This window comes from Dromiciops gliroides, chromosome 2 (assembly GCF_019393635.1).
Source record: "Dromiciops gliroides isolate mDroGli1 chromosome 2, mDroGli1.pri, whole genome shotgun sequence".
Taxonomy (NCBI): domain Eukaryota; kingdom Metazoa; phylum Chordata; class Mammalia; order Microbiotheria; family Microbiotheriidae; genus Dromiciops; species Dromiciops gliroides.
This window is the reverse complement of record NC_057862.1, coordinates 154,165,943-154,179,991: the sequence shown is the minus strand read 5'-3', so window position 1 is coordinate 154,179,991 and position 14,049 is coordinate 154,165,943. Positions and strand designations below refer to the sequence as shown.

General features: G+C 40.8%; 1 protein-coding gene across 3 annotated transcripts in view; it reads right to left on the bottom strand.

The window, feature by feature from the left end:
- The window catches only part of KIF23 (kinesin family member 23), a 141,953-nt gene that overhangs the window by 63,316 nt on the left and 64,588 nt on the right, over window positions 1-14,049 (bottom strand). For all 3 annotated transcript variants that reach the window (XM_043989238.1, XM_043989236.1, XM_043989237.1), the window contains 3 exons: window positions 13,818-13,945; window positions 10,078-10,283; window positions 5,904-6,030 (listed from right to left, as the gene is read on the bottom strand). In XM_043989238.1, coding sequence (XP_043845173.1) covers window positions 5,904-6,030; window positions 10,078-10,283; window positions 13,818-13,945 — 461 coding nt within the window. The remainder of the gene's footprint in view (window positions 1-5,903; window positions 6,031-10,077; window positions 10,284-13,817; window positions 13,946-14,049) is intronic.

Genomic DNA, 14,049 nt, shown 5'->3' with positions numbered 1-14,049 from the left:
CTTTAAACTGAAATTCTTCAACTCTCTTTGAGCTCCTTAGATTTGACCTAAACACATCCAAATCTCCCACTAAAACAAAATAGTAAGTACACAAAACCACAAACCACAAAATAATAGCATTTAGAGAAGGAAAATGGTTAAGAGCAATGAATGCATGACCCCTTTTCCCCCTCACTAGCTCCAGAGCTCTTCTTTTCAGTTGGTCATTCCCTACCAGAGAGGCACTAAATATTTGGCTCTTCTTTATTAGAGAAGCATAAATTTAAAATTGTAAAGGATGTCATCTAGTCCCCTCACACCTTGCAGATAAGGAAACTGCGGGCCATCCATAGTGGCTAAGTGACTTGTTAGATATCACATAGGTACTGAGTCAGAGCTATGATTAGCCCTTAATGATATGAACTGTGATAGGATGACCTGTGCTTTTTTTTTAAGGACTTGCTGATAAGTAATATTTTTCTTAGTTTAATAGTTTTCTTTGCTTGTTTAAATTTTTTTATTTTGAGCTTAACAAATAAAATGAACATTTCCATATATATAGTAGAACAGAAAAAAGAGGAATGTACATAAAATTGAAATTGTATATAATTTACTTTTCTTTTAAAATATATAATAAATTCAACATGTAATTTTCAAAGCTGTTCTGCTTGTCAAATTCTTTCTGGCCATTATATATGTATACATATATACGTGTGTGTGTGTGTGTGGTGTGGTGTGTGTGTGCGTGTGCACACACGTGTGCACAAGCACTTTAAGTATGCTTCTCTTTTTTATGGGGGGAGGTACTCTATCCCAACCCCTCACCAACCTTAAATTGAAAAGAAAAAAGAAATAGAAAATCCTTCTAACAAATATGCATAGCTAAGCCAAAGAAAATGTCCATATTAGCTATGTCCAAAAATGTGTGTTTGATTCCACAACAGAGGGCCGTCACTTCTGGATAGCATGTTTCATCATTAGTTCTCTGAAATCATGATTGAACACTGAATTGATTAGAATTCTTAAGTCTCAAGTTGTTTCTATTTACAGCATTGCTGTCATTGTAGAGGTGGTTCTCCTGGTTCTGCTCACTTCACTCTACCTCTATTCAGACGAATCTTCCCCAGATTTTCTGAAACTTTCCTTTTCATCTTATGATGCAATATTCCATTACCTCTATACTACCTCATTTGATGATCTCATCAGCTCCCATGGATTTAATTACCATCTCTCTGCTGATGATTCTCAATCTACCCATCCTGCCCCAACTTCTCCGCTAACCTCCAGTTCTTGCATCTCAAACTTTCAGACATCTCTAATTGGATGTACAGTAGACTTCTTAAACTAAACATGTCTAAAACAAAACTCATCTTTCTCCCTAAACTCATCCCCCTTTCCTAACTTCCCTATTATTGTGGAGAATAACACCATCCTCCTAATCATTCAGACTTGCAACCTAGGAGTGAGTCATTTTCAATTCCCACATCTCTCACCACTCCCCCTCCCTCGCCCCCTTCCCCACATGCAATCTGTTGTCAGAGCCTGTTGATTTCACCTTTGTGACATTTCTTGAATATGCCCCCTTCTTCCCTCTGGTGAAGGCCCTCATCACCTCAGAGCTAGACTATTGCAATAGCTTCTCACACCTTACTCCCAGAAATGTACTCTTCAATCCAGTGGCACTGGCTTTTCTGCTGTTCCATGAACAAGGCACTCCCTGTCTTGGCTCCAGGAATTTTCTCTGACTGTCTTCTGGCATGCTTTACCTCCTCAGTTCTACCTACTGCCTCCCCTGACTTCCTTAAGTCTCAACTAAAATCCCATCTTTTATATGAAGCCCTTCCAAACCCCTCTTAATTCTAATGCCTTCTCTCTGTTAATTATTCCCTATTTATCCTGTATATAAATTACTTGTATACAAATTGTGAGCTTCTTGAGGCCAACAACTGTCTTTTGCCTCCTCTTGTGCCTCTAGCACTTTGCACAGTGCCTGGCACATAGTAGGTACTTAATAAATGTCTGATTGATGGATTACCTTCATTTTCCATAATTTATTCAGCCATTCCCCAACTGATGGGCACCCCCTTAGTTTCTAGTTCTTTTTTTATAACAAAAAGAGCTACTATATTCTTGAACATATGGGTTCTTTTCCTCTGATCTCTATGAGGTAAAATATGGTAGTTGTTTTAATAGTCAAAAGATAAGCACAGTTGAGTGACTGTGGGGACATAGCTCCAAATTCCTTTTTAGAATGGCTGGACTAACTTGCAGTTCCAACACTGTCTTATTGTGCCTATTTTCCCACAGCCCCTCCAACAAATGGCATTTTCCTGATATGAGATGCATTTCTCTGTTAATGATTTAGAACAGTTGTTCATATTAGTTTTTGCATAACTTGGATTTCTTCCTTTGAAAACTGTTAAGTTTTTTAATAATTTGAAGAGGGGAAAAATGGTAGTTTTTTTTCTATTTCCTTCACAGCAGTTGAAGGTGCTTCTCTCAACCCACTGTTGACCATTCTACATATAGAGAGCTAAACAATCACAAGAAGGGAAGAGGAAGACCATATTAAAGGGTAAAGTTGGGTAAAAAGTCTTTGACAAACATCAGAACATTAAATTCATAGAATCTTAGGGCTAGAAGGGACCTCATATTTTACAGAATAAGTTTGGGTGGGTCATTGAATCTCTCTGGACCTCAGTTCCCTCATCTGTAAAATGAGGAAAGTGGTTCTGTTAGTGTTGAGTCTACTGATTCCTAATCCTAGTATTCTTTTTTCCCCTAGTATTCTTTTTTGGAGGGGGCAGGGCAATGGGGGGTTAAGTGACTCACCCAGGGTCACACAGCTAGTAAGTGTCAAGCGTTTGAGGCCAGATTTGAACTCAGGTCCTCCTGAATCCAGGGCCAGTGCTTTATCCACTGCACCACCTAGCTGCCCCCCCCCCCCAGTATTCTTTTTACCAATACACCCTCCGTGGACTTTAACCTTATATTTTCTCTCTATCCCAGAAAAAAAAAATGGAATGAAAACCTGAAGAAAAATGAAAAGAAAAAAAAAACATTGATAGAATAATAGGAGAAAGTAATAAACACAGAAATGGAAAGAAAAGAAATGAGGAAGAAACAGGGACAGTTTAAATCCCTTGCTCGAATTCCAAGAATATTCATATCCCTGAAAGGTAACAAAGTCATGGCTTTGCAGCCTACTCTACTCTCAGAATTTCCTGGCTCTTCTTTTCTGTCACTTTTGGCCCAAGTCTGTACGTGGCATAGTCTACTACTTTTCTTTTCTTTTCTTTTTTTCTTTTTTGCTGGACACTAGGGCATCTTTGCCAAGCACTGTTTTTGCAAAGATAGTGACATATTAAACCAAACTCCCCTCCAGAAAAAAAAAGAAGTCCTGATAGCTGAAGGCCAACTGACCTATTCCCAGTTAGAATGAAGGTGGAAATAATCCAACCTGATGGTTTGTTGGCAAGTTATAAAAAATCTACAAAACTTTTGCTCTTTTTGGAAAGCTAAAAATTCATATTATGCAATTTCATGGGAAAGTAGCACTCAGCCATTAATAAATCCAATCTTCCCCCACCTCTTTCCCCTTGACTATTCCCAGCCTGCAGTGATCTTCCCCTCCTCTGAATTCTGAGAATTATATAGAATGTGAAAGGGATTGTAGAAATAACCTAGTTCAATCTCCTTATTTCCAGATGAGGAAACTGAAATGCAGTTTTATGTTTGCAGATTGGACCAGCAGCCAGGCCTCTCAACAACCAGTCTAGTCCTCCTTGGATCATACTACACTGTGTCACTCATTTGATATTAATCATTTATTTCCTTGGTGACATCTCTTGTTTGTCATTACCCTTTTTAACTTTTTTCTTTGTATTTTTATCTTTTTAACTGAACTGTTAGCTCTTTTTTTTAAGTAAGGCAATCGGGGTTAAGTGACTTGCCCAGGGTCACACAGCTAGTAAGTGTTAAGTGTCTGAGGCCAGATTTGAACTCAGGTACTCCTGAATCCAGGGCCGGTGCTCTATCCACTGTGCCACCTAGCTGCCCCTGGACTGTTAGTTTTTTAAGAGCAGAATAACTAAGTTTTATGTATGTGTTCCCATATCTCTTAGCTAACACAATACGGATTTCTATTTATTTTGTATATTTTTACATATTCTTAAGTGACTACTTGTTCTCCCCAATAGAATGAAGCACCTTTCCTTGAGGGCAGGGACTGGGTGGTTTTTTTTTTTTTTGGTTTTTTTTTTTTTTGGCCTCCCAGCATCTAGCATAGTAAGTACCTGGCACATGGTAGATTCTTAAAAAATGCTTATTGATTGATTTGACTGAGATCCTTGAGAAGATGGTGGGAGGAGAAAAACCTTTATATCTTATTTTATTTATAGCCAGGATGGATCATCCTTTCCAGCATTCCTCTATTTCCTAAAAGATTTTTTTTTCTGGGAGCACTGTGCACTCTGGGATGATAAAGGGGAGGGGGAAAGAGTTTGACTAGGAGTATTTTCAAGAAGAGACAGCAACTTGTAAATCAGCATCTTTACAGAGAGAAATCAGGAAGGGGACATTTAAGCCAGAAGATATTGACCCACAGAAAATGGCAATGATATTAGCTCAGGACAGTAAGGGAGATACATGTTGTGATGAAAATCTTGATGTTATCCAAAAATCCATAGTGCCTTTTCCAAGAACTAATCCATCAGGTATGAACAAGTCACACACCTTCTGCCTAGTACCAATAAGCCTTAACTTGCCATTTTTATCACAGGCCTTTTATCATAGGACTTGAACCTGCTCTTCTGACTCCAAGGCCTGCTCTAGATATCATAGATCCTACCCCCGATCTCAAGTGCTAGAAGGTCCTGCCAGCTCATCTAGTTCAGCCCCATCATTTTACACTGAAGAAAATGAGACCCAGAGAGGTGAAGGGATTTTTTCCTAAGCTCACACAAGTAATAAGTGGCAAAGCTGAGATTTAAAATCAGCTCTGGTGACCCCAAGCTCAGTTGAGGATGCTGAGTGCCTAGCTCCCCTGTATCAGACTTCCTCTCCAAGGAGCATACAGTTTGATGCTAGAATTTTTTTTTTTAAAAAAGGACAGGAATTCTACTCCCTCATGATTTTGTGGGAGTACTATATAGTAATATGGAGAATGATATACAAATATTCAAGTGTCTATGGGGAACCTCCCCAAGTTGGTAACTACACACATCAGGACCAGTCTGTGACTTAGTAAATAATGCCTAGAGAAGAATACCAGAGACCAAGGACCACTTAGCTAGTAATTGTCAGAGGCAGGATCTGATGCCAAGTTTTCATGATTCCAAGGCCAATATCCTACCTACTATACCCCCTATGCTGCCTCTACATGATACTTTAGGCAAAAGTAAGTATTCTTACATGCCGTTCTAGGTTCTATGACTGGATATACCAAGTAGAGAACAGAACAAGATGGGGCACTGGAAATTAATGGAAGCCTAATTCAACTTGGACATCAATCTGCTGTGTTTAAATTAGGTAAAGCTGCTGTTTGGCCATCAATCTATATTTGTCATCAAAGACTTAGACCTGGAAAGGCCTTCGGAGGTTCAATCCCCTTATTTTACAGCTAAGGAAATTGAGGCCCAGAGAGGTTGTTATCTTACTCAAGGTCACATAGGCAGTAAGTAGTAAAGATGGAATTTGAACTCAAGTCCTCTAACTCCAAATCCAGTGTACTACTCTGCTCTCCCACTTAAGAGTCCCAACATGCCCCCTCCTCCAGGCGCTATCACCACCTGTACCAATTTAGTATTTCTACAAGTGAGACCCATTTTATGCTTCTCCTTTTTTGTTCTTCTTTCAAACCACCTGAACAGGTAACAGCTTCTTGGCAGTCAATTCCTCCCAGAGAAAAAGGATACCGAGGATACCTGGAGTAGCAGGAAAGTCCGATGCTCAAAATGGTATTCAGCACAGCCAGGGGCACAAAGTAGTGATGGAAGGTGGTGCCAATCAACGTGGCAGGGAATGTGTATGCAGAATAGGCTATGGCCGAACCTGTCAATGCAAGTGGTAGATAGATGGATGAGTCAAGAGAAGGGATTATTTTTGGAAAGTGAAAATTTCAAATGATGCAATTCCATGGGAAAGTAGCACTCAGTCATTAACTTAATAAATCAAATCTTCCCCCTACTTCTTTCTGCCTCCATGAAGCACTGCGTGACCAGACCCAGCCTACAGTGATTTCTGAATTCTGAGAATGAGATAGAATGTTAAAGGGATCTTAGAAAAGGAGCTTGGGTTCAGTGGGATCTGGTTCCTTAGGATGATTGTATAAAGGATATAGAATTCAACACTACTTGAACATGGTATAGTCTTTCCCACCTCCCATGCCTTTAGGAAGTTGAAAAGAACATACGCAAAGTACCTTTCTCTTCACCGCCCCTTTCAAGGCCCAGGTCAAGTCCGATAACACTTGTTGTCTGTATTATTCCTATGCCTTGGATTGCCAATCTTTCTATATACAACTTCACTCCACCTCTCCCCCCCCACCCCCCAACCCCCATCCTGCTTAACCAAAGATTCCTTAGGGGCAATGACCTTTTCATGAGCTGCTTTGAATTCCCCATAACACACAGCACCACACTCCCTTGCCCAGGGTAAATACTCAATACATGCCATTTTGACGTATGTTGCACTTTTCCCCTGAATTTATATGACTACTTCAGGACACAGTGATCTCTTCCTCCTCCTGAATTTCTATAGTTCTTCCATGTTCTATGCCATTATAAATAGCCTTAGAACATGCTCTGTTGTCCTTTATTTCATATGCATGTGTCTTCTCTCTCTAACCCATTTGTAGGTTCTTTCAGAGGATGGTCTCTGTGTTAGACTGTTTCATATTCCCCACAACACCCATCACAGTGTTGTACCATGTAGCACATGTAACAGGTGCTCAATATATGTTGATTGACTGATTAACCCAAGTGTTGTTTGTTGTTCAGTTGTTTCAGTCATGTCTGACCCTTCATGACTCCATTTGGGATTTTTTTTTAGCAAAGATACTGGAGGGGTTTGCACTTTCCTTTTCCAGCTCATTTTACAGATGAGGAGACTGAGGCAAACAGGGTGAAATGACTTGCCCAGGGTCACACGGCTAGTAAGTGTTTGAGGCTATTTGAACTCAGGAAGATGAGTCTTGGATTAGCTAACTTCAAAGTTATCTTCTAGATCTTTATCTGCCATCCTATGGTCCTTTATAATGTTGTACTTCAGTTAATCCAAGGGTTCATTAAGAACCTGGGGTCCATGAGCCGATTCTTAAAAATATTTTGATAACTGTATTTCCACACAGTTGGCACCTTTGTAATCCTGTATATTTTATTTTCTGCATCATTAGAAGAGCTTCCCATAGTATTCACCAAGCTGCCAAAGGGATCTAGGATACAAAAAAGGTTAAGAACCCCTGCTCCTTATTTGACAGTTGAGGCAACAGAGGCATGAGTGATCCATGCCCAAGGTCATGCAGGTAGAAAGTAGCAAAGCAAGATTTGATCCCAGGGTCACCAAATCCAGCACTCTTTACACTGCACCAATGGATGAAGGTTAGCTTTAGGACAGGTACCTTAAAAGGTGTGCAGAGGTTGTCACATACCTCTGACAAAGATCATTTGTGTAGTCTCCTTTACAGAAGCTTTTCTTTCACTTTATTCTTTTACTTTACTTTTCCTTTAGTATTCCTTTACTTTTTATTTAAGACTATTCTCTTTCTGGTAGTCAGATATGTCACATCCTGTTTATGGGAACATGGGAACAGAAACAATAGGTGGTTTTGCCAGGTTTCCTTCTTAGATTTAGGTTTTACTTTTTTCTTTTTTTCTTTTTTTAAGCTTTAGGGGCAGTTGGGTGGTACAGCGGATAAAGCACCAGTCTTGTATTCAGGAGGACCTGAATTCAAATGTGACCTCAGACATTTGACACTTACTAGCTGTGTGACCCCAGGCAAGTCACTTAACCCTCATTACCCTGCCACCCCCAACGCCCCCAAAAAAACTTTAGCCAGGGTTCTATTTGGTATAGCAATGGTGTCAAATGCAAATAGAAACAAGGACCAATAGAAAATGTATTTTTATTTATTTTGTTAAATATTTCCCAATGACAATTTAAGCTGGTTCAGGCCACATTTGGGACTGTTAAGGGCACCATTCTGTTTAATACCTCTGCTGTATAGGACAGTTTGACTACTTTGAACCAGCTGGGCTAAGATGCAAGTAATTTTTTTTTTTGAAGGACTTAAAACTCCTAAAACTCCTATGTCCTAGAGCTGAAAAAATAACTTTAGAATTAGAAAGAAATTTAGGGGTCATTTATTTAGCCCAACCCTCTTCTTTTTTTTAACAATTGAAGAAAGTAAGGCCCAGAGAAGGTAAGTGATTTTCCCAAGGTCACATAGGAAGTAAGGGACCTCAGGAGAGCATCTATTTTAGACCCTTGCCTTTAAGCAACATAGGAATCCTCATCACTTGACAGCAGGAACAACTGAGGGACTGTGAAAGGCTGACACAACTAATAAGTTAGTGCTAGAAGAGCCCTTGGAGATCATCTGGTCTAATCCAACCCCATCATTTACAGAGAAGGAAACAGAGGCCCAGAGAGGTCATGTGACTTGCCCAAGATGACACTACAGTGGTGAGGAACAAAAGCAAGATTTTAAACCCAGGTCTTCTAACTCGTTCCCACACAAAGCAGTGGAGACCAGAACTTAGTACTCTTCATGCTTCCATGCATGATGCTCTTTCCAAAATGCTCATCAAATTTCATCCTGTAACTCCTTATCCTGTAGAAGAACATGAGGTGCTCCTTCCATCTGGAAGCTGTCAGTAGATTCTCAGGGCTACATTCATTCATTCGTCACATCTTTTATCAAACACTTGCTATGGGTCATGAAAGACAGAAAATAAGAGCTCAAAAAGAGTTACTGTTTTAAGCTTTGTAAAATGCTCTTCCCATAACCAACTCTCGCCAGGTAGGTAATGGATGATTTTCATTTTACAGAGGAGGAAACTGGGGTCATGGATGTGAAATCTTGAACCCTAGTCTTCTGACTCCCACCTCAAGTGCTCTACTCACAGAGTCCTTGCCCTTTAGTAACTCACAGTCTCTAGTAGGGGGCGATGATTGTCGGATGTGCTTGGCATTACACAAACATAATGCAAAGTCAAGGGCAAGTACTCAAGGGAGGTGGTAAGGCATAGTTGTCCCAGGCTGCACCATGAAAAGAGAAATAGGAAGGAGAAAACATACTATAGTGAAGACAACACTTGGACCAGGAATGAAAAGTCCTGAACTCTAAAACTGGCAGCTCTAGGAGAGGCAAAATGAGGATGACAACGACGTCAGCAGTGATCATGAGGATTATGATAATGGAGGATGACAAAGGTGATGATGTATTGCTAATCAAACAACTGATGTTTCTATGCATTTTGAATTCTGCTGATCACTTTATATATATTACCTCAGTGGAACCTCACAACTCGGTGAGAGAGATTCTACAGGTATTAACTACTTTATATATGAGAAAACAGAGGCAAATCTAAATTGTATGAACTCTGCCACCACCCTAGATGTGGGACCCTTATACCAGACATTTAACCCCTTTTGTGGGAACCTAAAAGGTTCCTCATGCATTACATGGGAAGGTCTTGTGGTGAGGACCTTATAAGACAATGTGCCGAAAAACACTTTGTAAAGTGTTATGGGATTTAAAGTCACTTTGCAAAGGATAAATAAAGCATTAATGAAAATTGTAAGGTGTTATTATTCCATCTCTGCCAAGGCCTCTGTGGAAGGGTTTCTTAAACTTTTTCTACTCATGACCCCTTTTCACCCAAGAAATTTTTACTCAACCCCAGGTTATATAGGTATATAAAATAGGTATGAATAACCTTTTACCGTTGCTAAATTTTTCACAGCCCCCACATTCAGCTACCCACAAATTAAGCAGCTTTGTTCTAGGAGAAGGGACTGAGGCTGAGAGAAGTTGAACAACTTGATCCATCACAGGTCATGAGGGGAGCCAAGAATGGGGGAGAGGAGCACACTTACCCAAGCTGAAGAGATTGACTGCACCATAATCCAGGAAGTAACATATGTGTCTGGCATTCTTGGACATGGAGCTGAAGGTGTGGGCACAGCTGGAGGCAAAAGGGTAAATGAAGCTGGTACTCAGGTAGATAAGCAGAGGCCAGCAGTAGCTGTCATTCCAGAAATCAACCATGCACAGGGTGGTCATAAACCTCCACATGAAGTACCTGAAACACACGTAGCACTCCTCCACATTAAGCCAGGATGATGCCCAGCCACCTTTCCAATTCCCTGTACTTTGGTTAGGACAAACGGTGATATTTTTCACAGTCACCCCCTTCCCCTTTTTGTGGTTCCCTCTCAGTAACTGATCAAAGTAACACACCCCAGATGGAAAAATATACTTGGTTTCAAAGGAGGGGAGAAGGAATCAGAAAAAGAAGCACTTTTTGCAACTTAGAGTAATATATGGAGAGATACACACACATGATCACTATGATATCTGTTTGAACTTGGAGCACCTTTCTGGTCCTCATTTTCCTCATTGATAACAGGTAGAGGGTTATGGTGGATAATCTCTAAGTCCCTTCCAATTCTAAATAATCATTGGATCCTGGGATCTAAGAATGGCAAGAGCTTAACCCTTCCAAGCCAGTTTCCTTATCTGTGAAATGAGGGATTTAGACCGGATGATCCCTAAGATTCCTTCTAGTTCAAGGATTCTTATTCTCTGCTCTTTTTTTGTAAAATCAGATTTATGTCTTTGGAGAATGCTTGGCAGTTTGCCTAATACACTGCCCTACAGAAATTCATCATGTCTGTATTTGCTCGCTTCTCCAAAATGATAAAAACATTTTAAATGTGGGTCCTCTTATTTGGAGGGAAGGTGGGAGACAGCTGGCGCATGATTGATTGCACCCACCTCTGATGAGTGTACTGATCGCTGTGACTCAATTCCACCCAAAACTCAACAATAGCTCCTCTAATCAATTTAGACACAGTTAAGTGGAAGAGTGGATACTGTGGAATGTGGAGTGAGGAAGATCATGAATCCAGTTATGATCCAAATTCATAACTAGTTATATGCCTCATTAGTTATATGACCCTGGGCAGGTCAGCCTCCATTTCCTCATCTGTACAAAGGGTATAATAAAAGCACCTATCTCAGAGGGTTGTTGTGAAGATAAAATGAGATAATATAGATAAAGCACCATGAAAACCCTAAAAGTTCCATGCATGTTAGTTATTAATGTTAGCTCTTATTATAAAAGGGAAAGATTATCTAATTTATAATTTAGTCCCTTCATTTAAATTTTTTTTTTTAATTTTTGCAGGGCAATGAGGGTTAAGTGACTTGCCCAGGGTCACACAGCTAGTAAGTGTCAAGTGTCTGAGGCCGGATTTGAACTCAAGTCCTCCTGAATCCAAGGCCAGTGCTCTATCCACTTTGCCACCTAGCTGCCCCCCTTCATTTTTTACAGATGAGAAAACTGAGGCCCAGAAAGGGGAAAGAGACTCACCAAAAGTTACGTAGGGAATTAGCTCATCCTGCACCGTAAACAAGGTCATCCTGACTTGTCTCATGCTCTTTCTAGAGTCTGCTACTGCCTTCACTTAAGGCAAAGAAGGAGGAACCGTCCCTCTTCTGCATCTTCTCTGGCAATCCCCCTGCCTTCATCCTGCTCCCTGAAGTCCACATGCAGACTGGTACAGGTTCATAACTGAGCTTCCTGACAGAGGAAATTCTGTGCTACACATTACGTGAAGCAGAGCATTTCATCTCACACATGGTACAGGCTTAATAAACCGTTGTTGAACTGAACTACTGATTTATTTCACTAGGGTAGACTCATAAGCCTCAGTTAGCAGGGCTCAGGTTTAGAGTATTTAAAAGCTCCTTCCAGGTACTCCCTGTTGTCATCTCTGATTCCATTCCACCAAGATGGGGATTACTTTATTTCTTCTCAGCAGTTCCCTATTCCCATATCCCCAGGCCTAAGCTTCTCTCAACTCCTGGAGATGGGGGGAGACAGCAAAACATTTCCTAGTGGGTCACTAAGCTCATAAGATCATAAATCTAGAATCAGGAGGGACTATAGGGATCATCTAGTCAAATCCCCCATTGTACAGATGAGGAAACTAGGGGGATGGGGCAAGAGAATTAAAAGGACTTGCCCAAAGGTCAACACAAGAAGTAAAATGGTAGAACCAGAATTTGAACCTAGGGTCTTAGAACTCCAAGTTCAGTGTTCTTTCCATTGTAGAATAACACACAGAAATAACATTTCAAAATTTACAAAACACTTTTCTTGCAACATTCCAATGAGGTAGATAACAAGAATTTTATTATTGCCATTTTTAGATGTGAAATTGAGACTCAGAGGGATCAAAGGAACATATAAGTTGAGGGTTTTTTTGTTGTTGTTGTGGTTGGCTTTTTGGGGTTTTTTTGCCGGGGCAATGAGGGTTAAGTGATTTGCCCAGGGTCACACAGCTAGTAAGTGTCAAGTGTCTGAGGCTGGATTTGAATTCTGGTCCTCCTGAATCCAGGGCTGGTGCTCTATCCACTGCGCCACCTAGCTGCCCCTAGATTGAGTTCTACAAATTGAGGAAACAGTCCCAGAAAGGTGAAGTGACTAAACTTTTCCAAGGTCATGCAACTAAATAGGGGATAAGTCCTCTGATCCCACATTCAGGGCTTTTTCTACTATCCCAGGTTGTTTCTCTTTTGCCTTTAGGTCCAAAAAGCTGTCTCCAGTCAGTGAGGCTGGTGTCTCCTCTGTTTCTGTTCAGAGAAACTCTCTGGTAAGTATTTCTCCTTTGTTATCTAGATGCCATGGTGGTCTTTCCTAGTTCCCAGGCATTTCTTAGGTGCTATTCTCACTCACTTGCTTCCAACTCTGCCTTTTCCTGAATTGCAAGCACTGGGCAGGAAAGAGCCCCAGGCTGAGAATCAGGATCTCTCTCTACCTAGGCCCAGGTCGGCAGCTAATTAGTCAATTGTAGGGCCTTAACCAGTACCATTCTTCTCTGAGACTCAGTTTCCTCACCTATAAAATGAGGGGATTGGAGCAAATAGTTCCCTAGGCCCCCATCCAACTCTAAATCTTAGGAACCTCAAGTTCTACCTCCATCTGTTGCCTCTATCTCCCCCAGCCTTTATAATCAATCATGGGCAGAGAAACCCCTGTAAATTCCACAGATTTCATCTTTGGCACTCACTCTCCTACTTTCTGATATGGTTCTCCCACATATTCATCCTGTGTTCCATTGCTATAAAGTCTTTGCTGTGGGTTGGTAGTTATAATCTTCGCTAAGATGTCAGCTATTTAATACATAACAGTTCTCCAGAAGGTATCTGTATTGTTAAGAGGGAACTCTTCATGCCTAAAAAAAGCTCCAGGGGCAGCTAGATGGCGCAGTGGATAGAGCACCAGCCCTGGAGTCAGAAGGACCTGAGTTCGGATCTGGCCTCAGACACTTAACACTTACTAGCTGTGTGACCCTAGGCAAGTCACTTAACCCCAATTGCCTCACCAAAAAAAAAAAAAAAAAAAAAAAAAAAAAGCTCCAAGACCCAAAGGAATGACTATTTCAATGTGCCAGCATTCCAATCATATATGAAGCATTGCCTACCGCCCTTGGCCACACCCAGTACTTCTCTGCCCTGGCAAACAAACAAAATGTTCTTTCTCCCCACTCCCCATCATCTCAAACTAATTTCTACTTTCAAAGAGCTGGGGATAAGAGTCTGAAAATACCAAGAAGGGAGCAAATGTGTCCAGATGTTGAGGGTTTCATTGGTCATTTGGAAAAGGCTGAGGATACAGGCGGTGGCTGAACTCTGAGGATGCCGATAGCCACAAATTATGCCCCGTTCATGGAACACCTGCAGGGAGAGGAAAAGAAAATTTCACTTATTGTGGAAGTCTTGGGCACATTAAAGACTTGGGGCACACACTGAAACCAGGAAATGACTTTCTTGTAAGCTGT